This window comes from Urocampus carinirostris, chromosome 8, assembly GCF_059441175.1.
Source record: "Urocampus carinirostris isolate Australia breed hairy pipefish chromosome 8, RoL_Ucar_1.0, whole genome shotgun sequence".
Taxonomy (NCBI): domain Eukaryota; kingdom Metazoa; phylum Chordata; class Actinopteri; order Syngnathiformes; family Syngnathidae; genus Urocampus; species Urocampus carinirostris.
In genome coordinates this window covers 31,525,167-31,549,450 of record NC_142356.1, presented here as the reverse complement: position 1 = coordinate 31,549,450, position 24,284 = coordinate 31,525,167, and the positions used below count along the sequence as shown (strand labels likewise).

The window sequence follows — 24,284 nt, the reverse complement described above, 5'->3', positions numbered from 1 at the left end:
AGCCATATGCCCCGAGTGTGAGGTGGCTAGAGTCGAGAACACACTCACATTCTTGAGTCTTTCTGGGAGATTGATACAGAGGAGGGGATTCCCAGCACCCTCGCTCAACCTTACTGATATGTCGCAACACCTCTTGTTGGGAGTTATTGGGTGAGCAAACCCCCCAATTCCAACCTCTAATGCCGAGAGCCAAGCAGGAAAGCAACGGGTACCAATGTTGTATGACTTAGGTATGACTTGGACAAAGCTCGAACCGGTGACCCAATTCCCAAGGCCACCGGGATTGCTCAAGGGGACAGTATATAATATTCAGTGCCTTCTCGGGGTGAAAAACTTTTTTTAAAAACAAAACAAAGTTGATTTAAATAATTGGCAAATATCCCAAAAAAGATTATACAAGGCGTAAGGCTGGGCAAAAATAAAAAAGGAGAAAAAGAATGATCTGGTTTGGTCACTTTTAGTCTCCGTAGTTTGTACTCTTCCTTGTCATATTTGGCACTCCTTTTCGGTTGCACTACACAATACAACAACATCTAGTGGTCAAAAAATACACACTGTCCCTTTAACCTCAACTTTTGACCAATCTGTGTTTTTTCAAACAGAATATTATTGTTGTTAGGCTGTTACCTAAGACTTGGGAAATTTTGATGTTGTATTCAGTCAACAGGAAGTAGCAGAATGGCCTCTGGGATAGATGAAAATAGGTAGCTATTGTTCCTTAATTTATACTCTACAATGTAACATTTTTCAAAACACTGTTTGTAGACAAGTACAAAATACAATTATTACATAAAATCAGAAGGAGATCCTTCGGTTTAATTAACTGGAAGATCTGTTATGTACTGTATGTCTGGTTTTGACGGATGTCTGGATGATTTTGTTTGTGAAATTCCATTTTGTACAAACAGCCATACCTTTTTAGCGATTTAATACATTCTGGAGTCCATGCACCAAGCAAAAGCGCAAGCAATACCCACTTTTTGTGTTAGTAAAACTTCTATGTCACGAGCCCAGATAGCTAGCTAACTACAGGTTAACAACAAGTTATGACCAGTAATCTCTACTCTAAATGTAAATGGTGTGTATTTATACAGCGCTTTTCAAGTCAATGAAGACCTCCCAAAGCGCTTTACAATATGCTTCACACGTTTCCCTTTTACACACTGACTAACCGAAAGCAGTGTCAGCCTTGCAATGGAACTACCTGCTATCGGGCGAATTAGGGGTTCAGTGTCTTGCCCAAGGACACTTTGACATATAACACGGAGGAGCCGGGAATCGAACCTGCGAACTCTTGATCCCAAGACGTAGAAAAGATGTTAAAATGCCCGTATTTCCGAATTCACAGTCTTCTGTGCATCTCTTGACACAACCCACCTGACCATATAATCTGAAAACCGGGGCACATACCGCGTTGTGACCATCCCACCGGCTACCCTGACATCCACGGGAAGATTTTGATTAACGTAAATGCATTGTGTGGATAATGAGGTCCATGTTACTGCGGTTTCCACATGGTCGCCTTGCACGGAGGCACTCGGATGCTCTGTCACCATATGTTTCAATTGACCATTTATCTAAATAAGCTTCGATACATGTAGTGAACATTAATCAAGATTATTACCTTCACACTTTTTTCACATTGTATAAATTAATCGTGACTAAAACATTGTTTGAAAACGATGAGATATCACGGCCTTGACTCTGAAATGGGTGTATTTGTTAGTACATTCCTGAAAAATGTGCGACTCCACCCAAGTCTGAAGATGCCTAATGCCTGCCTTGAAAGAAAAGGTTGGCATTTCAAGGAGAATAACTTTGGCGGTTGCTGTTTTTTGCTAAATACGATGTTGGTATATAAAAGACAGTTGAAATGGGTCAACGATGCAGCACCGTAATTAACATTTTCACTTTCGTTACGGCCTTCAAATGCACTCTATAATCAACTGGTGATTGAATGCATGACATGCGACACCCCAAAATAGAGTCCGTCATTTAAAATCAGCATCCATCAATTTACCATCTATATTACTGAGGATCAGTTTCAGACTAGTGCAAAATTCACTAATAAAGTGATTATTTGGTGTGTTAAAAGACACAAATGTCGACAACCTGTAAGACATCTTGCCCTTCCAGGGTTGGGATTGGATGATGTCTCTGTATTGTATGATGCAATTGATAACGAGTGCTACAAGGCACAAGGAAGAATAAAAACTATCAAGACTCAAAGTGACCAAACAGCACCAACATTTTTCACAAGGTTTTTGGGGTGTTACAGTAGCAAATCAGGTCCCTCTAGGTGAATCTCATTTTATTTCGAATAAATGTATATTTCTCGACCTACGAGTATTTTAAAAATTGCGCGTTTGTATGATAGTTTATGTATTTTTTGTTATGATTCAGATGAATATTTTTTAATGAATCTTTTTTAGGGGGTGACATGACTGGATAGGTTAAGGAATGAGGGAATAAGGAGAAGAATTGGTGTGGTGAGAGAGCTTGGTGAGAGGGTTGATGGAAATGTTTATAGATGGTTTGAACATATGGAAATAATGAAGGAAGGCCATTTGACTAAGAGTATGTAGTGCATAAGTGAAAGGAAATAGAATAAGAGGAAGGCCCAAATAAAGTTGGATGGGTGGGGTGAAACGTGCTCTGGATGTAAGGTCTGTTAATTGAATGCAGTGGCTCCCAAAGTGGGCTGTACAGCCCCCCTTGGAGGCAGTGGAAAGATCTGGGGGGGGCTGTGAGGAAGTAGGGCGTGGTAGGGGGCGGTAGGGGGGCGGCAGTCCGAAGTCAAAAGTTTGAACGTTTGTTTGACGATTTGTATACAACACGTTAGGGCTGCACGAATAACGGAAATCGAATTGACTTCGCAATGTGACGTAGTGCGGTTGTGAAACCGCAAAGCACAGCGTTTTTTTCAAAGTTTTGTAGTGAGTGATATTAGTTTTGGCCAACCACAATTGTTACTGTTCGGTTTAAAAAGCGGCCACCAATCAGAGGCAAGTTTTAATAATAGCACTAGCCAATAAAGGCCATTCAAAGTTTGCAAGCACCTCATGGCGGACTCTGTAAACATGGTCCCAGAGTCAACAAACAAAAGGGAAACGAAGTTTGCACTGAAGAAGGGCGGTACATCACTTGTTTGGACTTTTTTTTGGTTTTGACAAATTCAACATGGAACAGAAGAAAAACGCCTGTCGCAGAATTTTGCTAGAACTGCCCTTGATATTAAAGACAGCTCAAGTCGATGTTATTTCTCCCACTATTTAACAGGTTGCTAATGACAGGGAAATATTCCAATTATTTGTAAGAAGATAAATAATGTAGGACATCTTCTTATGCAAAAAGAGTATGGTCCACAGAGGGCACGTGAAACCCTTGCTAAAAACAAAATAATGGGTTAGTAAAAAGCATAATGTGATGTGAGACAGATTCCATGAAAAGGTCAACCAATAGTGAAGTTTTTGTTTATGCAGCTTGATATGGATGCGTACAAGTTTACCTATCTTCAAATGAGCAGTCAAAAAAGATAAGTCACGCGCACGGAGGCGAGAGTGCAGATCTCTGGAGGTCGTTGACCAACTGAAATCTTCTGGGAAGAATGTGAGAGAGTGAGACAAGTTGGAATTTGCGATAAAAAATATGGCCTTGTCTCTAAGTGCATTGCTTTTCGTTTGCATCAGTAAGTGTGAAAAAATCCCGAGTTGCTCTGACTGACATTTGGGCACTCTAGGTTCTCGGTTCAGCGTTTGTACATTGTCAAATTCAAGCGTCTTTCAAAGTCAATTTTAGATTTTCTCCAGGACCATTAAAAAACAAAACCAGTGTGAATTATGCATTTGGCTGAGGCACATTGAGTATATCGCGAAAGTATTTGTTTGGAGACGAAAATCCCCCTATACAGGTGTTGGGTAAAAAAACGTATAGGAATAGTAACTTTTAGCATGGCCTATGATAAATGTCCATAGAATATATGTAATCTTTTCACAAATACACATGTAATAGCACCCTGATTTGGTGTAGCATACACCTGTCCTCTTGGATGCAACCCAAAGGAGGTGATGGCGCTTTGTAGGACAACACTATAGAAAAAAAAGGCCTGCTGCAGTTAATCATGAGGGAAGAAGAAATGCAACGGCAAAGCCAAGACACCAGGGTGTTTTTCAAGCAGACTTGTTGCAAAACATGGTAACAAATTAAAGCATTTACTAGCATTTCACTTAAAATTCAAGCACTTTTCAACCCCTGGAAAACACAACATTGAAATTCAAGATTTTTCCAGGATTTCAAGCACATGTACGAACCCTGTATGTGACAATAAGAACGGAGATGCAAAACTTTGAGATAAAGAAGTTCAATTTTCTTGTCTAAGTTGCTTTTTTTTTACATTTATTTGTAACGCCCTTATAATAACAAAAAGTCTCAAAGGGCTGAAAAGACCACCATTACAAGATCCCCTGATTCGAAACCTACATGAGGGCAAGAAAAAAACTAAAAAAAATCTGAGGAATATTAGTAATCAAAATGACTCACACATTTTCACTTTGTGGCTAAAGGATGCGCACTAAAGTCATCAGGAATGTCATGATGACTGATTTGGATCTCTTCTCCCCTATTGACCTCTTTTTTCCGTCCTTGACACCGACATCTCCCGCTCTGTAAGAGCCACTTCCGTATTCTGATCACGATACGATTGTGTGAGCGGCTTGCTTAGCGTCCAGCTAGCACCGGATTGCGGGTGCTGCCCTTCCTCTTTCTATCAATAAACTTGTTGTTAACGCTACGCATTTGGGTCCTGATTCAGTTCTGACTTTTTATGCACATTTTAGAACACATATGTTATCTTGAGAGTATTAAATTTAATATATGTTATCATCATGCCATCCGTTTATGTGAAAACATATATGCAAGGTGTTTTTTCAGGTATACATATAAAAGTCATTTTGCCTTTAAAAAAATACATTTTTTTTAATCCTTCTCCCTTTCTGTCTCTCATGTAAGCTCTCTACCTAACCCGCCCTCTCTTATACCCTCTTGTTTATTTCCCTCTTTATATCTGTCTTTCTCTCCAATATGGCAGATTTAAAACACATTTGCATAGAAGAGTGAGCCAAAAATCCTCCACAGCGTTGTGAAATACTCATTTCCAATTATCATGAATGTTTGATTTCTGTTAGCGCTGCCAAAGGTGGCCCAATGTGCTTTTCAGTTCAGGGGGGATTTACTTTTTCGCATTGGGCCAGATAGATTTTTTTTGGTGCCTTAAAATAGAATCAACATTTCAAAACTGCATTTTGTATTGCCTTGGGTTGTTTCTGTTTGGTATTAAAACTAGTTTGATGATCTGAAACCTTTGTGAGTAATAAATATGCAAAAAACACAGAAATCAGGAGACGGGCAAATACTTTTTCACGACACTGTATCTCTCCCAAACACTCTTTAACTTACTCTCATCCCCTCTCCTTTATCTGTTTGTCTTATCCCTCTCCCGCTCTCTATTTTTCTCTCTATATCTTGCTCTCACTCTTCCTTTCGCTCTCTCTCTCTCTCTCTCTCTCTCTCATTCTGTCTCTCTCTCTCTATCCTTTCACTTTCCCAGCTCATGCTCTCTCTGTATCTCTATTTCACCACGCCCCCTATTGCTCTTACCCCTCTTCTATTTCTCTCAGTTTTTTATTTTCCTTTTCTTTCTTTGTCCCGCTCCCTCTCTTTTTCTCGTTGATCTGTCACTCTCTCTTTCTCACTGTCTTACTCTCTTTCACGCTATCCATTCCTCTCACTCAGTTTTCCCCGTATGTCTCTCGCCTATTCATCAAAGCCTCATGAAAAATTGAAAGTGTTGACATCGACACACCAAGTTCCACCACACGATGGCCCCCTCCTCTCCCTCCAATGCTGCTGCTCTTCTCCCAGCCTCCACGGTCCTTAACACCTCCACCCCCCCCCCCCCCCCCCTTCTCTCTCTCTCTCTCTCTCTCTCTCTCTCTCTCTCTCTCTCTCTCTCTCTCTCTCTCTCTCTCAATCCCCATCACCCTACTCGCACGGCTCTCCCCACTCTCTAACCTCGCCGTACAGCACTGCTCTTGCACTCACACCGCGGCTGCTCCTCCAGCTCCGGCGCTGCCCGCTGCGAAGATGTTCGGCGGGGCGTGCGCTCGCAGACTAGCCCGCAGGTCTCGGTCTGCCCTCATCGTCGCCCTGTCGGTGCTGCTGCTGCAGACGCTCATCGTGTGGAACTTCAGCAGCCTGGACTCGGACCAAGACGACCGGGGAGACGGAGGTTCCAAGAGGAGGGACCGGGGAGCGGGCGACAAAGCCGCTGGCGGCGATTTGCAGCACGGGCTGCAGCGGCAGAGGCGGCAGCATCTCCCGCCGTCTCAGCGAGGGACCTCTCGGCACATACAGCAGCCGGTAAGACACATGTTCCGTTAGGCGAAGCGATGCCGCTGGCTCGGGATAGCCTCGTACCACCGGTGCAGAAGACGAGCGCACGAGCGGGCCTCCGACAGCGCGCTTGTTATTTGTTGTCTTGCACGAAGGCAGCCCGGGAGGCGAATCCCAGCATGCCCGCTTGCAGTCACACACGTGTGGCCTCTTGTTTCCTCGGATGCAAAGGACAGGAAGAGGCAACTCACTGGAAAGACGAATTCAAAGCATGGAAGGATGTAACGTGAACTCGGTGATGTTGGGCACTCGGGGAGCAATGAGGGCATGCGTGGGGTTCCCAAATCAATCCTTTGGTCGGTCTAAAATTAAGTGTCAGGTTCTTATGGTCAGTGATGGGCACCTAACTCAAAAAGTAATTAGTTACGGTTACACCATAAAAAGGACTGGGGGGTTGTGATAACTGATCCCCAAAGGTAGCGCTTTACTCTAAAAGTAACTATTGACTTAAAATTACTGTAAATACTCATATCGAAGCCGACCCCCTAAAACTGCCTAAAAATAGCTAAATAATAAAATAAATAGAGGGAAACAACTACACCAGTCTGTGGAAGTGGTGAACCCTTTATATTTCTTGGCTTTTGCAATCCTGAGAACTTGCAAACTAACAAAACTGAAACACCCCATATTAATTTTGTGTTTTGTCTTCAAACAACTCGAATATTTCCGTCTTCATTTATAGGTAATGCCGGCAGGTGGGACCTTTTATTTTTTTTTCCAGGCATGGTTCATTGCAAAAATAATTTCACAAATAATTCAGAACTCTTACTGTAAATCCTATGCACACCTTTCCTCCATTGATTTTCCAGATCCGCTTCCTATTCGCTGTCTTCCATTCTGTACCGGTGACACACAGCCAAACACTCTTATATAAACTATCCCCCAGATTTCAGTATTTTATATTATAGTTTTAAATATGGCTTAGATGTGTGTATATACCGTAGGAAAAATATCTGAATATCCGTCGGGAGAAAATATCAAACCTGTGTTCAGTTGTATTCTGTAGGCAGACATAAACTTGCCCACCCTTTGTAGGTGATATCATCAGAATTGTGATACTGTGGGATTGAGAGTACCGTAGTGCAATGCTTTGTGAGCGAGAAAGAGCCTGTCAGAGAGAAGACATAATTCTTGATCCGCTTTTAAAATGTAGCGGAATTACGCACCATGTTGTACGACAGTTGAGTTACAAACCTTTATTAAAAACACGCTAGATTACTCGTTACCAAGGAAAGTAATTGTGTTCCAAGAATGCATTCCTTCTTGAATTGTTACTCTCAACACTGGGAAGGAGGCATATCACTGTAAAGGCAAATGCTAACCAAGGTTGAGGATGAAACGTGAACTCAGTGATGTTGGTCACTCTGGGGAGCAATGACGGCATGCATAGGGTTCTCAAATCCATCTTTTGGTGTGTCTAATATGGGCTGAAATGGAGGGTCAGGTTCTTAAAGTGGACTTCTGGTAGAAAGTAACAACAATTTATTAATATTTATAACATGGTGTATAATTCATTTTTGTTGGTGATAGGGATGAGTGGAGAGGTGTTGTAAAAGAATGGTGGGATGTTTGGACGTGTTTTAAGGGATGAGCAGGGCACCTGTATGTTGCGGCAGGGGTAAACCAGTGAAAGCTGTCGGGCCCTGCTGTTGAACAGAAGAGTGTGTTGTGTCACCCTGACCCGAGTGACATGGCCGCTTTTTTGTGTCCCGTTTCATCTGGAGGGACGAAAGCTGAGGTGCTTAACTTGTTTGGGTGTTTGGGCATTTGGGTTGACCATGGTCCCAAATTTTTCGGGTGCTTTTTGCTACTTTTTCCCTGTTTTTATTTTCTTTCTTTTTTGTATGTGTTTGTCTTGCTGTCGGTCACCCCTCTCAAGGTATATGACCAGGGTAGATAGATGGATAGATAGATAGATAGATAGTCTAATTCATTTTCATCAAGGGCCACATTAGCCCGACTGTTGTCCTCAAAGGGCTTGATGGAACTTGAATGGCATGTTGAATAAATGAAACAACTGTTTCATGTCAAATAACTCTTCACACATGGTAAATATGTATTCTCAAAATATCACTACACATACACATAACAAAATAACCAAATCTTATATATGGGATCAACATATTTTTTTACTAGTGTGTCAGGAATTTTGAATGTTCTCGATTGTTCTCAGCTCAGGGATGCTGCTGGAAATGTGAATTTCCCTTCGGGGATGAACAAAGTATCTATCTATCTATCTATCTATCTATCTATCTATCTATCTATCTATCTATCTATCTATCTATCTATCTATCTATCTATCTATCTATCTATCTATCTATCTATCTATCTATCTATCTATCTATCTATCTATCTATCTATCTATCTATCTATCTATCTATCTATCTATCTATCTATCTATCTATTTATTTGACAATTCCACCATTGGCGATGATGTGGAAACACTGCTGAGCAGTGACAGTGAGTCGTCACATGCGAATGGTAGTTGACAAGCATTGTGGGAACTAGTTTTTGGTCAAAGCACTCTGGACTAGTGTATTTTTAGATGAGTCTTAAGCTCTCCCGGGTCACATAAAATGGTGCGGCAAGCCATATTTGTCCCTCGGGTCACGAGTTTGACACTTGTGGTATATAGAATAGAAGAGTGTCTGTCATTTGCAAAATAGTGGTGCTCATTCTAGATAAGGGGTCATGGTAATTTTTAAAGCTGGCTGTGATTTTTTGCCCACTGTTGAATGCAAAAAGCTACCTGGTTGATTCACATTCTGATTGGCTCAAGTTATTTCAGTAGGTTTTTTTTATTCTAGGTGTTGTTATATTAATATTTGTAATTATTACTAGGGTTGCTCCACAACGTTTTTTAAGACGTATATTTTTGAGACATCGGAAGAAATCGTGCATCCCGGTTGTGCATTATGTTCCACAACTAATGCAGAAAATGCCAGAAATTTTCAAATCAAAATGTAAGTTTACATAATGATTATTGAATGGCCCCCAGTGGGTATTTTGATACAGGTATTACCCAGAGTCACGATTACCAATAACTGGCATTGGCACAGATGCCAACACCTGATTATGCCATGATACATGGTTTGGTGTATTTTGTTGGTGTGTGCTTGGTGATGTCACAAGGTTTGTTACAAAAATTGACATCACAAATATTTCGAGGTACGGTGTAAAGGGAACTCCGAGGACTTGCTGCATTGTGTGATTACTTGCTTGCTTCTGGCCACCATTTTTCTCTGTTGCTTGTCAATCAACCAGTAAATAATATTTTGTGATCTTGATATCAGAGTACTCTCATGAGAATTTAATCCTCAAAAAGAGAAAAATCCCTGCTTTTCCCCTTTCTTGTTTTGTTCAGTTAGAGCTAGTAAATATTTTTCTGGAAATACATTATTTCCAAGATTTTTCTGTTTGCACAATTATTGAACCTGACATTATTATTATTATAATTTTCTCATGATTACGAATACAAATGTGGCATTTTTGTGGATGGAAACCTGTACATAATATAGCTACTAAAAAGATTGAATAAACGTCCCCAAGGTATATTTGTACTCTTAACCCACCGGGTCCTTGCACCCTTGAGTTTACTAAGCTGCCTTGCATTGGAGCAGAACTTCTGCTCAGCACGTTATTCATTTTTTACAGCCTGACGGGCGGCATTAAATTTGTGAAAATGGGACTTCTCATTCACGTGGTCTCGCAAGATGTTAAGCTGCCCTGGAGAAACGAGACGCAGTTGTGCGTCTGGCGATCACGCAGCATTTTCCTTCTATAAAAGTGCCAGACGTTTACCAGAGGCGTGCTCGTCAGACCGCGTGCGACCTGTAGACACCGGCGATGGCTCGTGATAAACTGCGCCTTCCTTACTGTCATCTGTCTACTGCGCGAGCTTCGCCCTCTGGCACTCTCTTTTTGCGGTGGGAGTGTTGGTCCCACCTGCCGACATTTTAACAATTCAAAGTCACGCCAAGGACGTGTTGCTTACGCTAATGAAAAAACAGTAAGATGCTGTCTGGCCTTGATTTTTTTCTTGTATTGTCTTCATAGCAGTCCGTCTCATTAGGTTTTGAAGATAATTTTTTGTGAACATATCCCTTTTCATACACGCCTCGGCACAGTTGGTAGTGCTTTGGCCTTGGAGGAACAGATGATGACTGCCAAATGTTAAATGTATTTATAATACCCTAGGGAAAGAAAGAACATCAATACATTAAACAAGCAAAATGAAATGATCTGCATTTATATAGCGCTTTTCAAGTCAATGACTTCCCAAAGCGCTTTACAGTGTGCTTCACATTTCCCAATAGCGGCCGTGATCTGTGCAGCCATGTAAGGCGCTAACCTGCTTATTGGGGGTATTGGAGGTTCAGTGTCTTACCCAAGGACACTTCGACATGTAACACGGACAAGCCGGGATTCGAACTGGGATCCCTTGATCCTACTTCCTGAGGTACTGCCGCCCCCAAAATGATCTGCTAACAGTACAATTTACTAGGAAAAATGCTTATTTTTTGGACTAAAGGGTTTGAATTTCATGTTGTGTTTCCAAGGAGTAAAAATTGCTTACGTTTTGAATAAAGTGATATATAAATGCTAAAAATTGTTGCCATGTTTCTCAACAATTAAAAACAATGCAGACACTTCTTTCTGGTGGATTCCTCTGCTGTTGCGTTTCTTCTTCCCTCCAAGGTGACTGGTGCTTGCGACACCTTAACAGGGCTCTATGAAATGTGTATTAGTGCAAGGATTATGTATGAACTATGGACAGTTATTACGGCCGATGCACAAAATTAAGATTGTGTTTCTCAGTGGTTAATTGAAATGGGAAGAACTTACTGCAAAACGGAATGTAAGCTACATACTACAGCTGTTTTACCCAACACATATAGGGAGAGATTTTTCTCAAAAATATTTACACACGTATTGTCCAGATACACAAATATATTCGTGATTTAGACAGGAGTCATATGTATTGATAAATGCACATGCACAAGCAAGGTTAAACGTTACATTTCTAAATTGCAGATATATTTGTGGATTCGCAAAATACAGGATTCTTGCCGGATTTCTTCTATTTTCGTACTGGAGAAATTGAAAAATTGGAACCATGTTACCATGGAACAAGGGTTATACTATATTATTTTTTTCTCTTTCCAATTGGTCATTTTGAGGTAGTTGTGTTGTGTTTGGGAAACTTAATAAGATTCCTCACCAAAGCAGGTCAGTTTGTCATAATTATGGGCACAAAATATTCTGAAAACAATGGTGATTTTAAGTCTCTTTAATACAAACTTTCCGTCTACTGGTCCGTCTACATACAAAATAATCCGATACCGGATAGGAGTTCGTATGTTGAATTTTTCATTGCGTGAACAAATTTTACCCATAATGTAAAACGGACAACGAATTAATCCGTTATTGGCCTCCCTATAGTTACTGTCTAGGGTTGTGGAGCTCCGGGGGTTTGTTTTGGCATTCGGGACTATTCCAACCTCTTGGCACATCCCTCAAATTGGCTTAAAATGTATTCAAATATGTGCCATTTGTTCTCTTCAATTATATCCATGACTTTTACATAATTTTGGCTGCCCATTTACTATTACAAGTGGCAGGTATGCATGATTGTGAGAGTACCGGGTTCGGTAAAGCCGCGTTGTCCTGGCATTAGAGTGATGCATAAGCGGCAAGCGTTGCTTAGTGAGTCACGGTTCCTCAAAGAAAGAACAGCAGCACTTCTCCACCACAGTAGAAACCACATTGGGACAATGGCTGCATTTTGACGTGACTACTTTTTGAACGATGCAGATGATATGTTGCAGTTAGGAATCCAGCTGGTAGGAGCCAAACTTGTCATTTGTGGGAAGTGATGCAAGTGTGTGGAGAGATTTTCTGCTCTGAAACTGATCTGTTTTTTTTTTTAAGTTCTTTAACTCAAAGTATGGTGTCAGTTCAGAAGAGGCAAGACTGAAACATTTATCTCATCAGACTTTGTGTGAGATGTTAGGAAATAATCATCTGCCAGATTTTCAGCAATTTGCTTTCATCAGGAGGCAGAGGAAGTTTTGGGGGGCTTCACATCTGCTCGTCTGCTTTTTTCTCCCCTTATGTCGTTTTCCATGTTTCCAATGGGTGTTCGCCTTGTGAAGAGTTTCCTGCTTAGTCACTGTAAAGCGTGTAACATTGCTCTAGTTGTTTCCATTACCAGGAGCAAATCATTTACAAATCTTTCCTTTGGCGACAAGGGAAAAAGATGGTGTGGGACGTCATATTTCCTGGCGTTGTCTCAGCCTTTTTCTCCACCGTTGGTGCCATGCCCGTGTGCTCACAAATATTACACCTATTATTTATCTTTAAGAAAGTAAGACAGAAAAGTCACATTAATTTGTATAGTTTTTAATCACAGAGAGATTGAAAGGGCTACAGACCCCACCATTACATTATTCCCCGGTCTGAAACCTACAAGTAGGCAGGGAAAATACTCCAAAAACCTCTGCATGGGGAAAATTAAGAAACTCCTTGAAAGACCAGGCTGCAATGGATTATACAATAGACAATACACAGCGAACATCAACATTCCCTTTTATTGTGAAGAATTTGTGATTACTAATGTGAACAACATAAAAAGAAAAAAAAAGAGGGAAAATCTTCATAAGATAGAGACAGATTGTATCCACATAAGTATATGAGAAAGATACATCCCACCACAACAAGTCAATGAACAAATAAATTGTAATAATGAAATACAATAAAATAAAATAAAACATCCCATCTACATCCTGTAGTCCCCAATTAGTCCTGTGCATTTTACTGTATATTATGTTTTGATGTACAGTATTAAGGGCCCGGTCACACAGCCGTTTGCGGCTTAATCACAGCCAGAAATTTCTGCCTGTCAGGCGGACGCTATTGGACGCTTTGAGATCGCCATACAGACGAGATACAGAAGTGCTTAACACGCGGTCGGAAATTCACGCGCGGTTGGCAGCGCGAAAAAGTTTTGCGCTGCTCAATACTTTAGAGCACGGGTACACAGCCTTTCACGGGCATATCGAGGCTGAATCACGGCCAGAAATTTCTGGCCGTGAAGCAGACGCTGTTGGGCGCTGTTGGACGCTTTGCGACCGCCATATAGACAAGATACAGCAGTACTTTACTCGCGGTCGGAAATTCACACGCGGTTGGCCGCGCGAAAAAGTTTTGAGCTGCTCAAAACTTTGAGCACGTGTTAACCGCGGGCGGCACTCGAGGTAATGACGCGGAAATGACGCGGAAGGACGTGCTCTGGCCGCGGCCAGGGCGTGGTTACACGGGAAATTTCAGCGGGTAATCGTGGGTGGAGCATGGTACTAGCATGTTCTGCGCCTGTATCGCGGTGTTATTGTGTGAAATTAGCGTGTTACGCGTGTGACGGTCAAACGCCTTTCTCCGCGTATATACAGCGCGATTTGCCGAGCACACGTCAGTTGTGCTCGAGACTTCAAGGGGTAGACATGGATCCCCGTCACCGTAGTGACCTCGTCTTAATCCATTTTTATTTCTTGACATTTATTTTCATTTCATAACAAGATAATAAAATCAAAATGAAAAACTATTACAATAATAAGATATTGGCTTCTTCGGTGCCATAGCTTGAAATCTTGATCTTCACGGGACTGTGTCTTGAGCGGTTATGATTTCTACAGCCCGGTGTTATGCCGAGAAATGCATCCCTTCCGAGATTTGCATCCCCTCGCTACTACAACCACTTTTACCTCGTTTTATCTCACTTTTATATCACTTTTAGGGAATGTAATGGCGAACATACAACCAAAACCACTTCGTCTTGCATTTGTTGGGAATGTAATACAACTTAAACCATTCCGTCTTTGTTTTTGTTGTGAACGTAATAGAACGGTAATGCACACCGTATATAAAATTCTCCCCCCCTCGCGTGAACGCGCATTCTGCTGCGCTTCCAACAAAAGCGATAGTATTCTATATAAAACGCTTATTAAAACAATAAAGCGAGCTAATTATAACAATTGGGAGATCCTAGTCTAAATAACGCGTTTATTTAAACAATAAAGTGCGATCGTATTCTACAAAATGCGTTTGTTAACGCGGATGAAAAAGTCACCAACGTCAATGCACGCTTCCAACAAAAGCCATCATATATATACAGATATATATATATATATATATATATATATATATAATTATATATATATATATATATATATATATATATATATATATATATATATAATTATTATTGTTATTATTATTTTTAAGAAGAAGAATCAATATTACATTAAATAAGAAAACAAGTAACCCTAAAAAAAATGTTACACACATTCAAACATTTTAATAAATATTAATTTCATCCAACTACAACAGTAGCATTCCATTAATTGCAATAAGAAAAAATATCTTTAAATATACTTAACAGTCAGCAAAAGTACGAACAATTTTTTAAAAGTAAGAATTCATTGTCTTACTAAGTGTACAGAGATTTTTTTATTCATTCATTTAATATTTTTCAGCATTATCACTACTAATGAACATAGCTGACCTTATTTCACCCCTAGTTAAACCTCCTGGTTTAGGTTGAGCTATGGAAAAACACTGATTTGAAAAAGTCACATAACCTCTTCTATATTTGACACTTAATAGCATCTGTTGTTGACATGAAGAGGCTGTAGCAACCCACGGTTGCGTACATCACGCCCCGTCCTTGCCAATTGTGTTTGTTTCTGGACCATTTCAAGCGCCAGTCAATGCCACTGTTGTGGATCACAGCATGGCCATTTTAGCGCTGGTAATTGACTTTTAAATTGGAGCTCCCGAGGAAGTAAATGTTGTGGCAATTTAAGCTATTCCGCTTTAAATAGACCCCCAAACCTCACAATCACAAGCCAACGACACTTTGTGGATGATGAGTGTTTTTTTAAAAAAAAATCAAAAATTCCTCAAAGATTGCATCAATAACACCTGTGTGTAACCTAAATGAAACCAAAACATAACAGTCCATTTGCCATTTCAGGTCTTTGAGTACCTTTTATCGAATGCCGTGAAGTCTGAAACCGTACTCACATCTGAGGGGAAGTGGGGACGCACCGCAGACTTAAAAGAAACACATCCCAAACCTCAGATACTTTGATGTCAAAGCATAATCGTTACGCATGACGCCTTCACACTTCCGCACTGGGAAAACCTTTCTTTATTTTGAAACAAAAAAAGGGCGCTAGGTCTGGAGGACCACTCTTGCCATATGTAGAAATAAATGCATAGATAAATAAATAACTACAACTATAAGCCATACAAATAAATGAACACATGGATGAATCACGTAATACCTAAATATATGCATACATGCAATTTATCTAGTCAAGTCAAGTCATGTTTATTCGTCTAGCCCTTAATCACAAGGAGCCTCAAACGGATGCACAGACCACAGATTATTGCAGACTACAGATATTACACCAACCTACACGAGGGCATGGAAAAACTCGACAAAATCAACATGAGGAAAATAAAGAAACCTTGAGAAGGGACTGCTCATGAGGTAATCCCCCTTCCAGGATGACCAGGCTGCAACGGATTTTGCAATACCAAACAATACACATATATTGTCAACATGAAAAATAGGTTATTCATATGCTATGGAGTAGAAGTGAGTTTTAAGCCTAGATTTAAACAGTTCCAATGAGGTTGCAGATCGAATCTCGGAAGGCTCAGCCTTCCACAGCACCGGGTCCCGAATGGAGAACGCTCTCGAACCTGCGGATCTTGTCTTGGCTCTCGGGATCACTAGTATACCAGCATTTTCAGAGTGAATGCTCCGGAACGAAACATAGGGCAAAATTTAATCTGAAAGATATGAGGGAGAAAGTTCATGCATGATCTTGTATACTACCAACAGAACCTTAAAATCACATCTTAAGCTAACAGGGAGCCAATGCAGGTTAGCTAATAATAATTTGATCAAACTTTCTTGTCTTAGTTAAAAGCCTCGCTGCAGCATTTTGTACCGGTTGAAGGCTCTTGATTTTGGACTTCGGGAGACCGGAGAGTAGTGCATAACAGTAATCGAGACGGGTGGAAACAATAAGTGTATGTTATTTGTCATTTAATTATCTTTTTTTTAGTTCCTCATGTATTTTGCAATGTATTTTGTTGCGTATATTGTCTAATAGTTTTTCCCGCACTTTGTTGTGTACTTTGTCGCTGCAAAAGATAATTCAAATAAGACCGACTCAGCTTTGATTGATTAGTGCACTGATCAACTGCAATGCCTTTCTATTCCACCAAGCTTAGGCAATTACTCATTGAAATAACATTTTGTTGTCAAAAAAATAAACAACATAATAAATGACACATTTCACAATAATCATGAAAAACTAAGAATAAAATACATGGAATTACACATAAAAAAACACACAAAAATTCCATGGCAAAATACACATCAAAATAACAAAAGATGGCATTATAAAAGACAAAATACATAAACAAATACACTACAAAATGTGTGGCAAAATACATGATACATTATCAACAAAATACATGACAGAACTCATGACAAGTTAACAACAAAATACGTGATAAAATACATGACAAAATTAATGACAAATCAAAAACCAAATACATGACAAAGTATTTGAAAAAATACATAACGAAAAGGACAAAATAAATATGACATACATGACAAAATAACATCAAAATACATGACAAACTGCATGACAAAAACACAACAATATATGCAAAAAATAAACGTCAAAATACGTGAGAAAATTTACTACAATTTTAAAGAGATACATGACAAGGTACGTGCAAAAATTATGAACACAATACATGACAAAAAGAACAAAATAAATATGTGACAAAAAATATGATATACATGACAAAATAACGCCAAAATACATGACAAAATACACGACAAAGTACTTGAAAATAATTAAGGACAAATCAACAACAAATACCGTAACATAATACATTGAAAAAATGAATTGACAAAAACAATGCCGAAGTTACATGACAAAATTACATAATACACAACAAACACACGGAAAAATACAAAATAAATAAATGACAAAATAACTGACAACATTCATAAATAAACAAATGAAATGCATTTATTTCCTATATTTCGGAATTGCATGAATTATTAATATGGCATATATTTGTAGGTTTTATTGATTCATACAGTTCTATCTCCATATGGCAGGACTGGTCCAATCTGAGCTGATTTTACAGATCTTGCCATCACAGACTTTTAGGACTTCCGACTATTTCTAGAGTGCAGACTCAAAGTTTTGCATCTCCATAGCAGCTCAAACACAGACACGAATCAGCAAAACATTCTTTAGAGCTCCGGTGCTGAAAGTTGCGCGGTCGGTTTCCGCGTAAGCCGTCCGAGCACTTCTTGTGCTTCTTTGCTGACTTTGCTCGGAACGGTCAACAGGTGCCAGGATGTTCGAAATACTACACACAAGCGGCAATACAAAACCTAATGGCGTGACTCAACGTGGCCATGTCTGAGCTGTTGACTCGCACATAAGAGATGCTAGCAGGGGTGAAAGGGTCATGGGAGTCGTGTTTGACAGTGTACATGGTTACCACAGGATTACTTGGAGGACAAAGCGTAACGTCTGGATGTCAAAAACGGGCAGATTTTCTGCTTTCATGGCCGTTAAGCTGTCCAATAAAAGTTGTTCGGACTGGTTGATACAAGGTTGTTTAACGTGTCCGACTTTGATTTGGCTGTCCTTTTATCACACGGTTGTTAAATAGGTCAGATACCTGCTTCTTAAAGGTGGTGTTCGTAACTTCAAAATATCCTACTTACTGATGCCATCGTTTGGCTGAAATCATCATTGCAGCCTCTTTCAAGTTGCTTGTATGTCTCTCTTAGGTACGCTTAAATAAACTCTTCATTTCTCATCTTTGTTGGGGTGTGGGTTGGCAGTCCAAACAGTCATTTTCTTACTTTCACAATTTTCATTCTAGAATAAAAGTAAACCTTGAGCACATGCATGAAATCACTCTCCTCACATCCTTTCCTCGAGCGCAATGGTTCCCAAACTTTTGCAGGCTTGCGCCCCTGTGGCTCCTTAATGTATTCCTAGCGCACCGTCTTCGTCTTTTACTTGTGATCCTTTTTACATGCCGTGATAATTTTTAAGGTGCTGTTACAAATTACTTGTGTTTCCTCTGGAACTCGCTTTTACGCGAAAGTAAATACTGCAACGAACGTTTTTATTCTGTTCCACGTCCGCTTCGTCAAAACAAAAATAGGTCCGAACAAGTGATGTACCGCCCTTCTTCGGTGCAAGCTTTGTTTCCTTCTCATTTGTTGACTCTGGGACTATGTTTACGGAATCCGCCATGACACTCAATGAGTTCACACGGTGGGTGTGGCATAATGTGGTGCTTGCAAACTTTGAATTGCGTTTACTGGCTTGTGCTATCATTAAAACTCTGATTGGTCGGCGCTTTTGAAACTCGAACCCTAACAATTGTGGATGGCCAAAACTCCATCACTCACTACAAAACCTTGAAAAAAAACGCAGTGCTTTGCAGTTTTCATGACCGCACTACGTTCAAACGTCTGACTTCGGACTGCACCTAGCTATGCTAAAAGTAAGATAAAAGCAGATAGGCTTGGTGGGTAAAAATTGTATAAGGGCTCTTTAAACTTAACTGGGCATTGTTAACACATACTTAATAGAGAAAATATTTACTTTGAAACCATTTAAAGACACCTCAAACTACACCCAAAGTATTATTTAGAAGTGCAACCAATGCTGAAAACAAGTCATCCACAACTAATACATTATCAAATGATTGTCAACCGTTTAAATAATCATATGATCGTTTTCATGATTTTTGCAACAGAATTTTGTCAATTTGTATTGACTTTCAATTTACAAAATGTTTCTATTGAATGAAAATAGCATTTTGCCTGTATCAGAATGAAAACTCGGGTTACAATTTGGTACACGTAAGAGTTTTCAAGAAATCTATGTCATTGCTCAGCCGATGTGTGGTGGTAATATCTTTTGGAATATTATTTTTGCAAGTATTGACATATCTTACGAGCGTAAATGCTCATTGGGGGTTGATGAAAATGTTTCAGACCCTGGAGCATAACCGAATTCCTTTACTTAGCTGAGGAATTGTCAATTTTGCTTAATTTCTTGCCCAAGCCGCTAGCTGAATATTTATTACTTTATGTTCCCTACAATGTAATAGACAAAAGTAATGTTATCAGTTCATAATGGACGATAAGTTGATATGCATCCAATTAATTAAGGGTTAACAGAAAAAGGCCCTTAGGTGTTGTTTTATTCAGCCCTAAATGTAAGAATGCATCTGAAAGGAATATATATGTATGTACAGTGCATACGGAAAGTATTCACAGCGCTTCACTTTTTCCACATTATTTTGTTATGTTACAGCCTCATTCCAAATTGTATTAATTTAATCTATTATCTCAAAATTCTACACAAAATACTCCATTATGACAATGTGAAAAAGTTTTTTTTTAACTTTTTTTTTTAATTTATTAAAAATAGAAAACTAAGAAATCACATTTACATAAGTATTCACAGCCTTTGCCATTAAGCTCAAAATTGAGCTCAGGTGCATCTTTTTTCCACTGATCATCCTTGGGATCTTTCTACAGCTTAATTGGAATCCACCTGCAGTAAATTCAGTTGATTGGACATGATTTGGAAAGGCACACACCTGTCTATATAAGGTCCCACAGCTGAGTGTGCATGTCAGAGCACAAACACCAAGCATGAAGTCAAAAGAACTGTCTGTAGACCTGCGAGACAGGATTGTCTTGAGGCACAAATCTGGGGAAGGATACAGAAAAATGTCTGCTGCTTTGAAGGTCCCAATGAGCACAGTGGCCTCCATTATTCGTAAATGGAAGACATTTGGAACCACCAGGACTCTTCCTAGAGCTGGCCGGCCTTCTAAACTGAGCGATCAGGGAAGAAGGGCCTTAGTCAGGGAGGTGACCAAGAACCCGATGGTCACTCTGTCAGAGCTCTAGCGTTCCTCTGTGGAGAGAGGAGAGCCTTCCAAAAGGACAACCATCTCTACAGCAATCCACCAATCAGGCCTGTATGGGAGAGTGGCCAGACGAAAGCCACTCCTTAGTAAAAGGAACATGGAAGCCCGTCTGGAATTTGCCAAAAAGCACCTGAATGACTCTCAGACCATGAGAAACAAAATTCTCTGGTCTTATGAGACAAAGATTGAACTCTTTGGTGTGAATTCCAGGTGCCATGTTTGGAGGAAACCAGGCACCGCTCATCACCAGGCCAATACCATCTCTACAGTGAAGCATGGTGGTGGCAGCATCATGCTGTGGGGATGTTTTTCAGCAGCAGGAACTGGCAGACTAGTCAGGATAGAAGGAAAAATGAATGCAGCAATATATAGAGATATCCTGGATGAAAACCTGCTCCAGAGCGCTCTTTACCTCAGGCTGGGGCGAAGGTTCTTTTTTCAGCAGGACAACGACCCAAAGCACACAGCCAAGATCTCAAAAGATTGGCTTCAGAACCACTCCGTGAATGTCCTGGAGTGGCCCAGCCAGAGTCCAGACTTGAATCCGATCGAACATCTCTGGAGAGATCTGAAAATGGCTGTGCACAAACGTCTCCCATCCAACCTGATTGAGCTTGAGACTTGTTGCAAAGAAGAATGGGCAAAACTGCCTAAAGATAGGTGTGCTAAACTTGTGGGATCACATTCAAAAAGAAATGAGGCTGTATTTGCTGCCAAAGGTGGATCAACAATCAAGTATTAAGCAAAGGCTGTGAATACTTATGTAAATGTGATTTCTTAGTTTTTTATTTTTAATAAATTCAAAAAAAGTAAAAAAAAAACTTTTTCACATTGTCATAATGGAGTATTTTGTGTAGAATTTTGAGATAAGAGATTAAATTAATACAATTTGGAATGAGGCTGTAACATAACAAAATGTGGAAAAAGTGAAGCGCTGTGAATACTTTCCGGATGCACTGTATATTTCATGTTGACAATATCTGTGTATTATTTGTCATCCTAGAAGGGGGATTACCTCATGTGTGGTCCCTTTTCTAGGTTTCTTCATTTACCTCATGTTGAGGTTTTGATTTTTTTCTTTGCCCTCATGTCATTCTTAGATCAGGGGACGGTGTAATAATAGTCTGTGGTCTGCAATAATCTGTGATCTGTGCAGCCCTTTGAAACTCCTTCTGATAAAGGGCTATACAAATAAACATGACTTGACTTCATTTAGCAACTGCAAAAGAGCACTATTTCGTTGTAAAACGTCCGACCGAAGAACCAAAATAATACATTTTGCCTCTGTTGCAGTAAAACATTGTTGTATTGAAGTCAACCACAAAGTGATGGAAGCTATTACAGTTTTCTCCCTCCACCCCCTCAACACTGCTGTCACGAAAATGACAAATCTGAGCCACTCAATAAAAACGGCAATCTTGTCAGCACCTTTGAGATGAAGCAGACAATTTTTATTTACGGAGCTTATTGAGTATACCAAAGCATTTGAACAACTTTTGTTTATCTAACATGCAATTTACGTTTACTTACCTTTACCAATGTCCGCCGTTCAGTTTCCAGTAATCATCAGGTCATCAAAATATAGCAGGAATTTTTTTTTTTTTCTTAAAAATATTACTTAGTATAGACGTTGCCCTACTTACAAACGAGGTTCGGGACGATCGTTCGTAAGTTGTTCGTATGTTGCTTCGGTGCTATATTTTGTATGTTTAAGGCTTGTATAAAAAACCTGTATTGTTTTGTACTAAAAAAATTGAAAATAAATAGCTGATAATGACATGAAATAGTAATACATTTTGTCACTCTGTCTGATTCATTTAAAATCAAATTAGCACACAAACCTGACCTGATGAAGAGAAAAAGATGCTATTTCCTGATTCGGCAGAAGAAAAAAAATATCCTAAATCGGGAGTTGAAATCTGGACAACATTCAAATAGTAAAAAAAAATGTTGGCTGGCGCATTTGAACATAAAACACATTGTTTTTGGCACGACAGCAATAATCACAAAGTGAGGGCATATTTCCAAATAATCCAAGGTACCCCTTTGACCCCCACCTTCAATCTTCCCGAATCCTCCCATCATTCTGGGCTGCTGTTGCAGATGGTTTCATTCCCAACACATTAATAACACATCATTCAGATGAATGAAGCCATATAATGCGTAGCATTGCCAATAATCCCGTAGGTAAGAAGCTTAGCCGACAACCCCTTTGAGAGACAAAGAGAAAGATATGAGGACGAGGCGGGAAAAGTGGGAGGGGAGGGGCGGGGCGGTCTCCTCCTGGTTGATTTTGCTCCAGTGGTTATGGGTGCACACATTTTTTAATTTAGCATTTTCACCCAAAAATATAATCCAATCGTGAACCTTTATTTTGTGTAAGGCAGTGATGCAAAAGGTAAAGCAGTAACTCAACAGTTAACTGTATAGTTAAAACTTAAAAGCTCATTCAAATGGTAAAATGGTAAATGGTCTGCATTTATATAGCGCTTTTCAAGTCAATGAAGACCTCCCAAAGCACTTTACAATGTGATTCACACCCATTCACACACACACTCACACACCAGTAGGGAGTCAGCCATGCAAGGCACCTACCTGCTTATTGGGGGCATTAGGGATTCAGTGTCTTTCCCAAGGACACTTCGACATATAATACGGAGGAGCCGGGAATCGAACCTGCGACCTCTTGATCCTGAGACGAGCGCTCTACCTCCTGAGTTAACTCAAAGTTAAATACTTGAATTACCTAAAAGTTTGAACACAATACTTAAAATATGACCCAAACCTCACAATACTTAGCAATTTTTTGCCCATTTTGTATTTGAAAACCCATACATTTTTATGTGCATACTTTTATATTATTTTTTTGACAAAATGACAAAAGAAAACGTGTTGCTATTTGTTGTTTGTATTGGGCCTTATTATTGTATGTTTGTACACAGGGAAGAGGAAGCAATTTCATCTTTGCTGTGTGTTGTGCCTATAGCATTTAGAGAATAATTTTAAAAGTGAATATGTCAGTTACTTTTATATTTTCTGTGAGAAAGTTATTTTAACCCAGCATAAACCAGTTTAAAATATGTTGAAAATCTGCCAAGGTTTTACCCCAAAAACATATTGAGTTGAGAAAAAACGTATTTAAAAAATGAACTTTTGTCAGTCTAAACACCGCGAAAATTGAGACATCTTTGGATTAAATTATATTTAAAATGGACCAGACTAGATTCAGCCCTAAAACCCCAAATAGTCCAACAGATATCTGGTGCGAAGTGGATGGATCAGTCCAGGATTATGGGCGTGTGGCCGACTGAGTGTGTGTCAGTTTCCTCATTTTTCAAACCAATGTAAAGTATTTTAAGAAATATTGCTTCAATTAAAGATTGATACATTATAATGTAAGTTTTGAATACAAACCATATTTTCTCCACTGGCTAATAGTTAAGCAGACTTGTTATCAAATAAAATTGCTAAAAAGAGGGCTTATTGGCAAACAGTCTTGGTAACAAACAGATGTGCTAGCAGCTGTTCCAGCTAATTGATGTGATACACATTAAAAGGTGAATTTAGAATTAAAATCAGCTTTGTTGTTATTGATAACAACATGGGGAACCTTGTTAAAACACAATTAGACATGTAACTCTACGATAAACATGAAATAATAGACTTAAAAGACAAAAATAAGGTAAAATGGGATCTCAGGATGAATAGGCAAAAAATTACATAGAAGTCCTTGGGGACCGGCCTAAGTGCATGAGAACAATGGT

The 24,284-nt window shown here is 39.6% G+C and overlaps 1 protein-coding gene across 1 annotated transcript in view; it reads left to right on the top strand.

Annotated features, from left to right (window-relative positions):
• The first annotated feature begins 6,066 nt into the window (after positions 1 to 6,066).
• The window catches only part of xylt1 (xylosyltransferase I), a 157,723-nt gene continuing 139,505 nt past the window's right edge, over positions 6,067 to 24,284 (top strand). The window contains exon 1 of the mRNA XM_088342384.1: positions 6,067 to 6,417. Within this exon, the coding sequence (XP_088198510.1) occupies positions 6,142 to 6,417 (276 nt within the window). The 5' untranslated portion in view covers positions 6,067 to 6,141. The remainder of the gene's footprint in view (positions 6,418 to 24,284) is intronic.